The sequence below is a fragment of the Populus euphratica genome, unplaced genomic scaffold, assembly GCF_000495115.2.
Source record: "Populus euphratica unplaced genomic scaffold, PopEup_1.0 scaffold1366.1, whole genome shotgun sequence".
NCBI classification, from domain to species: domain Eukaryota; kingdom Viridiplantae; phylum Streptophyta; class Magnoliopsida; order Malpighiales; family Salicaceae; genus Populus; species Populus euphratica.
Genome location: NW_011501219.1, coordinates 41,900 through 52,868, shown reverse-complemented (window position 1 = coordinate 52,868; position 10,969 = coordinate 41,900). Strand labels below are relative to the sequence as shown.

Genomic DNA, 10,969 nt, shown 5'->3' with positions numbered 1-10,969 from the left:
TCCACAAGCTTGGAGATAAATTTGATGGCATTGTGACAGTCATTACAGACTCGAAGGTTCTTCATGATCCGCAATGTAGTGTTTTCTGGAGTACTTATTATCCCAAATGCGATGGCAAGTTTCTCGCTGTGATATCTAAGAATCTGATCTTTCACTTCTACTTCAAGGTCATGCAATACAGATTCAGTGTCTGGAGCAAAACCCATTTTTTTTATCTCCTTCCAGATCTTGTCCATCATCTTATAGATTTCGTCTTTCTGTGGATGAAGACCATCCTCCACTCCAAATACATGGGTTTTGTTCTGGATCTGAACCCAACTAAGTCCTTGCTCCTTTTTAACTCCTCTAGCCTTCATCAATTTTCTAATTTTTGCAGCATCATCCCATTTCCCACAAGATGAATACACATTAGCAAGGGCAGAGTATGCCCCACTATTGTTAGGCTCAATAAATAGCAGTCTCTCTGCCGCAACTTTTGCCAGATCAACATTTTTATAAACCTTACAAGAAGATAAAAGTGAACCCCAAGCTATAACATCTGGTTCCGTAGGCATATTTTCTACAAATTTGTATGCTTCTTGCAGCAATCCAGCACGCCCAAATAGGTCAACCATGCATGCATAGTGGCTCAGGGTGGGATCAATTTTGTGTACATTTTTCATCAAATCAAAATAGTTTCGGCCCTGCTCCACCAATCCTCCATGTGTACAGGCAGAGAGCACCCCGACATAAGTTATATGATCAGGCTTGATACCAAGTGCCAACATCTGTTCAAATAGTTCTATGGCTTCTTCTCCAAGACCATGTTGAGCTAAAGCCATGATCATAGAAGTCCAAGAGACAGTATCTCTGTTCTGACGTAGAAGATTGAATACTTTCCGTGCACCATTTATGCTTCCAGCTTTTGCATACATCGTAGTCAGAGCATTGCCCACAGAAGGTGATAATGCCTCCCCTGATCTTATTGCACTTGCATGAATTTGTTTTCCATGATTCAAAGATGTCACACTTGAACTGGCACTCAACATAGCTGCTAGAGTAAAACTGTTTGGCCGAGGCCCTTCACTAACCATTGTTTTGAATACCTCTATAGCATCATTATTTAAGCCATTCTGTACATAACCTACAATCATTGCAGTCCAAGCAACCACATCGGGATCTTTCAATGAGTTAAATATTTGTCTGGCTGGGGTTATATCACCAAGCTTGACATATCCATCCAATAAGGCCGTAAAAGCTATCACATCAAGATCTGAAATCCCACTCTGCTCGATGATTCTTCGAGCAATTTCAACTCCTCCAGACTTTGCATACATTGAGATCAAAGCATTTCCCACAGCTCCTGAAGCGTCGAACATTGTCCGAACAATATAACCATGAATTTGTTTACCAAAACTCAACTTCTCAAGATTGGCACAAGCCGATAAAGCACTTGCTAGGGAAAACCTATCAGGCTTCAGAGACGTATCTTTTAACATACTAGAGAAGAACTGTAATGCTTCATTATCAAAACCATGCTGATTGCATCCTGCAATCATTGAATTCCATGAAACAATATCGCGTTCACTCAATAGCTCAAACTGAGCAAGAGCGAGGTCAACCCTGCCGCAATTCATATGCAAGGAAATCATAGCATTCCAGCTTGATGTGTTCCTCAACTTCATCCTATCAAAAACAACCTTGGCCATCTTCAAATCCCCTGTCTTTGCATACATGTTTAAAAGCGAATTTGCAACAGGAACACACGCATGAAGTCCTAATTTAACAACAAAAGAATGAACCTTCTTCCCTATACCTCGAGACCCGGTGGCAGCACAAGAAGCAAGGACATTAGTAAGTGTGAACTGGGTCGGCAAAACTTTATCCTTCACCATATCTACAAAAATCTTTATCGCATCTTCAAAACGACCCATTTGATTATAACCCACGATTATCGTAGTCCACGAAACAGAATCACGAACAGGTATTAAATCAAACACCTGATGGGCTCTCTCTAATTTTCCCTGCTTCGCATACCCAGAAAGAATTGTGTTCCATGAGAAAGTGGTCTTCACAGGCATTTCATCGAATAAATCGTGGGCATCTAAAAGAAACCCGGTTTTTGCATACAAGTTCATGAGGTTGTTCGTTAAATAGACACTGAAGGTAAGGCCTAATTTAACCATTTGAGCATGGATTGATTTTCCTTTTAAAGCTTCCCTCGATTTAAGGCTAGTTTGCAGGAGATGGGCACAAGACTCCGAATGACAAGAGAAATACGGTGGGTTTGGGATCTCCATTGGAGGGTGGATTAAAACGGGTTAATGTTACGTCATGCTAATTTGTAGAAGAAGCACAAGATTGGTTACGGCAAACTAAGCTCCGTTTGTTCGCTGTTTGAAGAAATTTTGTTTTTTGTTTTTTCGAAAGTAAATTTTTTAATAAATAAATATTTAAAAAATAAATTATTTTTTAATGTTTTGGAGTAGTATGAAAATAAATTAAAAAATATTTTTTAATATTTAATTATATTATAAAAAGTTAAAATATAACTTATTAATTTTTTTAAAATTTATTAAAATAATGATAAACAAATCTTACAAATTAAAAAGTTGAATAAGAATGAAATTGAAAGAAATTTAATTTCATAAATTATCTTAAATAAAATAAATAATAATTAAAATAATAAAGATTAAATCTAACAAATAAAAAAATTAAAATATGATGAAATTAAAATAATAATAATAATTATAATTTCATAAATTATTTTAAATAAAATAAGAAACATTTAAAATATTGAGAACCAAATTTGATAGATAAAAAGATTCAATAAAAAAAACAAATAACAATCATAAAAATAAGGATCAAAATTAATATAAAAATCAAATTTTAAGGAATAAAATTGAAAAAAAAGAAGAAGAAGAAGATTCAAACAAAATATATATCAATTAAAAGTTTGAGAACCAAATTTGATATAATTAGCAAATACTATGATATTTTTAATTTTTTTATAACTTCTAGAAAGTGTTTTCCGCTCAAAATAAAAGGAAAACACTTTTCTAAATATCAAGCTAAAATTTTCTTTGATCAAAAAGTATTTATGTTGATAAACTTTTCTAATGACAAACAAATACGAGAAAATTTGAAAAGTGATTTGATAGATACGAAATTTTAATTAAAAAAATGATAAGAAAAAAACAAATAACAATCATAAAAATAAAGACTAAAATTAAATTAAATTAAATTTTAAGGGATAAAATTGAAAAAAAAAATCAAACAAAAGATATATCAATCAAAAGTGTGAGGATTAATTTTGATATAATTAGCAAATAATATGATATTTCTAAATTTTTTATAATTTCTAGAAAGTGTTTTCTGTTCAAAATAAAAAAAAAATACTTTTCTGAAAATCAATTTAAAATTTTCTTTGACTGGAAAGTGTATTTTGTTGACCAACTTTTATATTGACAAACAAATACAGGAAAGTTTGGAAAGTGATTTCCAGGAAATCACTTTCCGAGCAAACAAACGACCCCTAAGTTTCTATTTGCCTTTCTGATTCAACTTATATTTTTTAAAAAATGTTTTTGCTTCAAATTTTTTTTTTTGTTTTTAGATTATTCTTATATTAAAAATAATTTTTTAAATAAAAATAGTATAGTACTTTAATGTATTTTCAAATAAAAAAGTACTTCAAAATATAACATCTATTATGCTCCCAAAAAAATCCTAACTAGATAAGGGCTTGCGATACACTCCAGGTTGACTTATTTTTTTTCAATATAGAAAAAAAAAAGATACTAAAACAATACAAGTGTTCTTAAAAAAGTGGACCATTGACTTAATTGTGATTAATATACTCAATTACTTCAAATAATGTTAATAACAAAAATACAATGATAATAAATAAATTTACAAAAAAAAATTAACAACATAAAAAAGGCCACAAAACTCAATTTGAGTCCATCTGAGTTAGTATGTTAAATTTACAACCTGATCATGATACCAGGATAATCCTGTCAAAAGCAAACTTAATAAAACTATGACATCCAATTATCAAATAATCTAATGTTGAAAGGTAGAACAATAAAAAAAAACAATGATAAATCGCTAACCTTAAGATTATGAACTCATAATTGAGATAACCCATAGAAAGAAGATTGAAAAAAAAAACATGAAGAATAATTCTTATTAAATTAAATGTTGAAGGATAAAATTAATTGTTTTTAAAGGATTAAAAAAACAAAAGTCAACTCATGTTAACTTTCAAAACTCATGACTCTAGTTATAAGCCTAGAACTAACATAAAACAAGATAAATCCTAAAAAATAATGAAGTGAAATTTCAAATCATCAAAATGCTAAGGGATAAAATTGAAAAATAAAATACAATAAATAAATGATCCAAAACAAAATAAATAACAATTTAAAGAATGAGGACTATATTTGATTTAAAAATGATTTGAAATTAAATACTGATGGATGGAATTAAAAATAAAATTTAATTGTAAAAGATTAAAAATAAACAAACAAAAATTAAAAGAGTAGGGACAAGTTTGATATAAAATTTAAATGAAATTAAATGATAAAATGAGAAATTAAAAACAGATAAAAGATAATAAAACAAAACAAATAGCATTCAAAATAATGAGGATCAAATTAAAAACTAGAAACAAATTACATAACATTTTTATATTTTGACAAAAGGAATAAAAGAAAAGAGGGAGAAGAAAAAAGTATGTTAGAGCCTAACCATTGTTCCACCAAGCACACATGTGACATCTTTGAAAAGAGGATAGCGAGCCACTTCTAACACTGTCTCAGAAAGTGGTATTTGGAGGTGGGGCAACACCATCTGCACCATATAAAGGTGTGAGCATTGCCTGCTTAGTAACGCGTGCCCTATATATGCTAAATTTTTTTTTATAATATTTATATTATTTAAAAGATTAAATTGCCCCCACTTATTTTTTTATTAAAAAATCAATATGAAAAGAGAAAAAAAAAAGCTCATGGATGCAAGTTTAACAATTTTTGCTCGTAAAAGTATTATAGTTTTATACTCTATTTTTAAAATAGAAAAAGACCGAATTTTTCTCATGTAATCTCTTAAAATATTTTTTTTTAGAGAAATATAATCATTATACTGCGTATTTGAATGATAAAAAGACTAAATTGCCTTAATTAATCTTATAATGATTAATGGTAATTAATAAAAAAACCACTCTATCCCTGACACCAAAACCATAGGGTTTTCTTTGAAATGGAAAAATGGTAATTACAATGTTATGGTGAATAGTAATATGTTTCTAGATGCATACTAAATTCTTCATGCATTTTAAGTTTTTATATATAATAATAATAATAATAATAATAACAACAACAACAACAATAACAATAACATTGGCTTTAACATGGCACTTAACATGTGATGAATTTAAATAAACATATGATATTAGTTAGTTGACTCAATTTGTAATAGTTAGGAAGGAAGTTTCATGAAGTTAAATCACATCACTTAGCCTTGATGTATACATAAAAGTATATGAGAGACATGTAAGTCAAATAATGAAATTAAATGTTTTTTTTTTGTAAATTGCATAAGCTTCTTTTTTATTGTTCCTTTTTTCTACTTCTTAGCTCATATTATTTCATTATCAATCACCATTGTTAAGGATATTCCATGATAAATTGGTTTCAAAGTCCCAGAGATCCTAACAATCACATTTTATCACTTATAAATATAGTGGACAACAAAAGAATAATAACTCTAGAAGAGTATAATAAATATATTGTTAAAAAAATACAAGAAATTAAAGCCATAGTTAAAATGTAATGAGCAAAATTATGCAAGAAGATAGAACAATTACAAGTGCAAATGGAGACAATGTTATCAACCTTGAATTCCTTTAAGGTTAACTAAGATAGTGAATATGAAAGAAGAGAGAATGTTAACATTTTTAAAAAAAATACTCCCCCTTAAAGGAATAACAATTATAAAGATATTATAAAAATTCAAAAAGGTAATATTATAGGGTATAATGTAACCTTAGCAAAAGTGGAATGACATAGTTCTTTTAGAGAGAACTTATAAGTTTGGATTAAAAAGTATAAAAAGCTTTCTAAGATGTATTTCATACTTGTACTCCAATGGATTAAATTTTATTTTTTATACTTAGAAAGAATAAATGAGATTTGGTATGAGAGATTTTTGGTACGAGGTAATGACTTAACCAACTAGGATAAGTTCTTAAAGGCAATCTATATAAAATTTAAAACTTGTAATGATATAGTATAAGAGTTCAACAAGCTGGAACAATAGAAAGATGTAGAAGATTATGTGGAGAAATTTGAGAAACTCAAATCATTAATGGGTTTATTAAATAATTCCATGCTAAAAGTATATTATATATCCAACTTTATTAGTACCATTAAGAAAGATATTAAACCAATATTAAAGATTCTCAAGTCAAGTACTTTTATGCAATCTTTTGAGCTAACCAAATGAAAAAAAGAATATAATTATGTAATAGCCAAGAAAAGCAGACTAATTCTAAAAACTTCTATAACAAATGTCTTTGAAAGATTAGCAAGTAATTTTCAATTGAAACCATTAATCAATTTAGAGGTGAAATGTCAAATGACTTTAAACAATCAACTAATAATTTTTATGAGCAAATAAAAAAATTTGGGTTGTGTTTTAAATGTAGGAATAAGTTTGTTCTGATTAGTACTTAAAAATGTATTTTTATTAAGGTTTTATATTATTATTTTGCACTTAAAGTATCAATAACTCTTTAACTATAACATGTTTTATAATAACATATCTAATAATATAAGATACTTTTAATTTATTATAAATATTCATTTTAAATTCAGGCTTATCACATAAATCAAGAGATTGATTGATGGGTTTAACTATTGAAAGTGAAAAGACAAAGAGAAGACTAAGCTTAGAAAAGAGAAGTTGGTTTAGTCCAAACTAAAATACTGTTCAGTCATTGAATCATATTTGGAGTTGTAAATCTTAGATTTCAATTTGGTTTACATGGCTAAAAAGCTAAGATATAGGCCTAAAATATTAATGTGAAATGCAAAACTCAATTCTGCTGTTTGGAAGTCCAAATCTTAGCAACAACGGAGAAGTTTGAATTTGTCCTACAACTTTGACATTGTTTAGCGTTCAACTCATATCTTGAGTTCTAGAAGTTTATATGACCTTAATTTTTTTCTTGGTGAAAGATAAGACAATTTTCTAGAACTTTCATGATTCAAGTTTGTCCAAATTTTGATATTAGTAATGACGTTTTGTTCAGACAAGAAGATAAGAATTGTCACTAAATCAAGATCTAGCCACCCACTCAATAATTAGTCAACAAATAAATAGTTTTCAATTTTGGCATATAAAAGAAGATATTTTCCATGCATTAAGGCATCCTGATTTTCAGATCAAGATTATGTTCTTGCTCTCTTTCTTCATACTTTTTGTAATGCTTAAGTTTTACTTTCATTAATCTCTTATACCTTTTATTCATTTTCTTTACTTAGTTAACTTATATCTTATTTATGTTTTTATCTTGTTTATTTATATTTCTTTTTCATAATGTTTAGTTAAGTTTATTATGTCAAGGTGAAAAGGTTACACTAATGGTGTAAGCCTAAGTATAATTTAAACTCAATATAGACTTTAATGTTTGATACTAACATATTTTTTATTTGTTATCTTGTTCACTTTTAATATTGTGCTTGTTAAATGGTTAATCTAGATTTATGTTGTATAGTATTTAGTACAACAAATACTTAGTACTTTCATAGCCCAACCATATGGTATAATCTACACTTGTGTTATGAAAGGAACTTGATTTGTTGTTAAAATAAGTTATAATCATGAATACCTAACAACATTTACAAGTATGCATTATTCAAATAAGATAACTAATGTAATCATGTTAACAATTTATAATCCAATTCAAAATCAAAATTAGACAAACTTTTTAAGCAGAAGAATAAGAAAAGAAAAATCATTAAAAGAAGAAAAGATTGAGAAGTATTGATCATCTTCGAATACATTAGTAGAAAGCTATGCTCACAACACCTTCAAAATTAGATAAAGTTGTCAAGGAAAAGATCCGGTAATACTAATAAATAATGGAAACACTCATAACCTCATAAATAAATAAGTGATATTTAAAATCAAAGTTGAGATAGTTAAGACTATAATGTTAGTTGTTAATATTACTAATTGAAATGTTATGAAATGCAATGCTCACATTCTAAAATTTTTATGGTTTATATAGGATTATAAATTCCAAGTAGATTTACTAGTTTTAAAGTTAAGAAGGTATGCATTGGTGTTAGAAATGTATTAGTTAAGGGTGTGTTCACATATCTTATTTGATTTTAGAAAAATGAAGTTTTTATTTAAGAAATATAGAAGAATGATTGAGCTGAGAGGTATTGTGAGGGAAGCTAGACTATAATAAATCACTTTAACTAGGTTATAAGAGTTTTAGAGAGGGATTATATGGATTTCTTAGATAATTTTTCACCATAAAAGCTATAAAAGCTATAAGAACAAAATAGAATACAATACAACATCTAGTTATCGAAGCATTATTAAAAAAATTCAACATTGTACTTACAGAGCCTATATAATTGCCACTTACCATGAGTTTGAATTGTAAAATTCCATTAATTCTTAGGGAAATGTAAGTTCACATAAAATCATATAAGAATTTTTATATGCATAAAAAGAAATTTGAGAATTTAGTGAAATAAATGATAAGAAATTGAATAATTAGGCATAACAATAGTTCATTTGCTTATTTAATACTACTAGTTAAGAAGAATAATAACATTTGGAGATTTTGCATTAACTAATAAAAGTTAAATAATTTGACCATAAAAATATAAGTTTCCAATTTCATTGATAGATAAATCCTTGGATGAACTTAATAGTTCAAAGTTCTTTTTTAAATTGAACCTAAGGTCTAGGCATCATTATGGATGTTTGAAGAGGATGTGAAAAAGACAATCTTTAAGACACAACTATGAGTTCAAAGTGATGCCTCTTGAATTAACTAATACACTAATAACATTTCATGCATTGATGAATGCTATTTTATTAGAGAAAACTTATCTTATTGTTTTTTTTATATTATATTGGTGTATAGTTCTACATTAGAACTACACCTTAATAATCTTAGGTTAATTTTGGAGAAACTAAAGGATAACAAACTCTTTTAAAAAAAGATTAAAATGTTTCATGTTTGAGAAGGAATTGGAATATTTAAGATATGTTATCTTTGAAGAAGAAGTGGTCATACAAAACTCGTGATTTAGGTCATAAGACTGAGAATAATTTATATAAAAAAAATTATAGATAATCACAAACAATTTTTTTTATTAAAAAAAGTAATGTACAATGACAATATAGTAAAAGAAAGTGAGCAATCAAATGATATTAATTTTTCAAACATGTGACTAAGGTCAATAGATCAAAAGCACTATAAAAAAAAATATGAAGTCTAATTCTTAATAAATCAAATGGCTAATGTTGAAACTGAAAAAAAAAAGTCAATTACACATAAAGATCTAAAAAAATTGTAATTAAGATAATGAGAGTAAAAATAAAAATAAAAAATAAATTAGAGGGCAAACAAAATTTTTTAATTGGAGGGTTAAATTCAAAGCCAATAAAACTTTAATAAAAGGGAAAAAAATAAAAATAAAAAGAATAAAGATCAAAATAAAAATAAAAAAATATATGAGAAATTATATTTGAATGACTAAATTGAAAATAAATAAAATCTTATAAAAAAATGAAAACAAAACTCAAAAGAATCAAAAGAATAAGAACTAAAATTGAAAAACCAAAAACAAAGAAGATAAATCGTGCATTTTTTCTTGTAAGAGAGAGAGAAAAAAAAAGAAATAACCACTAATAACAATTCAACCATCATACATTGTCAAGCGCTTTATTACAAGAAATAGGATATAATGTCACTTCCAATAACATAGTGGGATGTCAAGTTATGTTACTGGATAGCGTTGCATATGCCATCCAAATAGTGCAGATGCCAACCATTTCTTAAGGAGTAATAAGAACAACTTTAAATAAAAAAAGAAAGAAATAACCACTAATAACAATTCGACCATCATACATTGTCAAGCGCTATATTACAAGAAAGAGGATATAATGTCACTTCCAATAACATAGTGGAATGTCAAGTTATGTTACTGGATAGCGTTGCATATGCCATCCAAATAACATGTATTAATAGCTATTTTAAATAAAAAAGAAAGAGAATTAAAAAAACCATGTTAAAGGACAAAAACACTCCAAACATATACATTATTTAACTACAAATTTTTAATGTCTACTAAAAAAGAGAAGAAAAAAACTCTTGATGAAGAACATTTTTTATATATATGTATATTATATTGGTGGTAAATAAGTATTTTTAAAAGATGAAAAACATTTGACAAACAATTTTAAATTTTATTAATTTTGAGAGTTAAAATATATTTTTATTATATAAAAAATTAAAAAAATATTAACATACCCCAATAATTTCTTAGGGACCAATAAATCAGCCAAAAAAAAAAAGCTCATTACCCCACCCTGGACGCTTCCATATTTTCAATCCAGAAACAACATGGTAATTTAGTGGGTATTTGTTTACGCGGTAGCTTTAGCTTTTAAAGCAAACCGCGAAAACTAAGCGTTTGGTAACCTAAGAAAAACACTTTTTTATTTAGTGGGCCCCATAATTTTTTCCATCAAACCGGGGTTTTGCAAAAGCAGCTAGTAGCTGCTTCTCTCCATTGGCTTTTCTTTATTTACCTGGACACTATTCATAATAGTGCCCATGCTAGGCGATGCTAAGTGAATTAATTCAACTTGGCACTGTTCACTCAAAGAAGTGAAGAGTGCCCGAGTGAATTATAATTCACCTGCAATGCAAGAAGCATTCACTTGGCACTGTTCA

The 10,969-nt window shown here is 27.8% G+C and overlaps 1 protein-coding gene across 1 annotated transcript; it reads right to left on the bottom strand.

Moving 5' to 3' along the window:
* Positions 1-5: 5 nt before the first annotated feature.
* LOC105117467 (pentatricopeptide repeat-containing protein At2g22070-like) lies at positions 6-2,337 on the bottom strand (the record flags this gene model as incomplete). Its single annotated transcript, XM_011015128.1, has 1 exon — positions 6-2,337. A coding segment is annotated over exon 1 (2,274 nt), but the record flags the coding sequence as incomplete, so codon positions are not given.
* Positions 2,338-10,969: the final 8,632 nt, after the last annotated feature.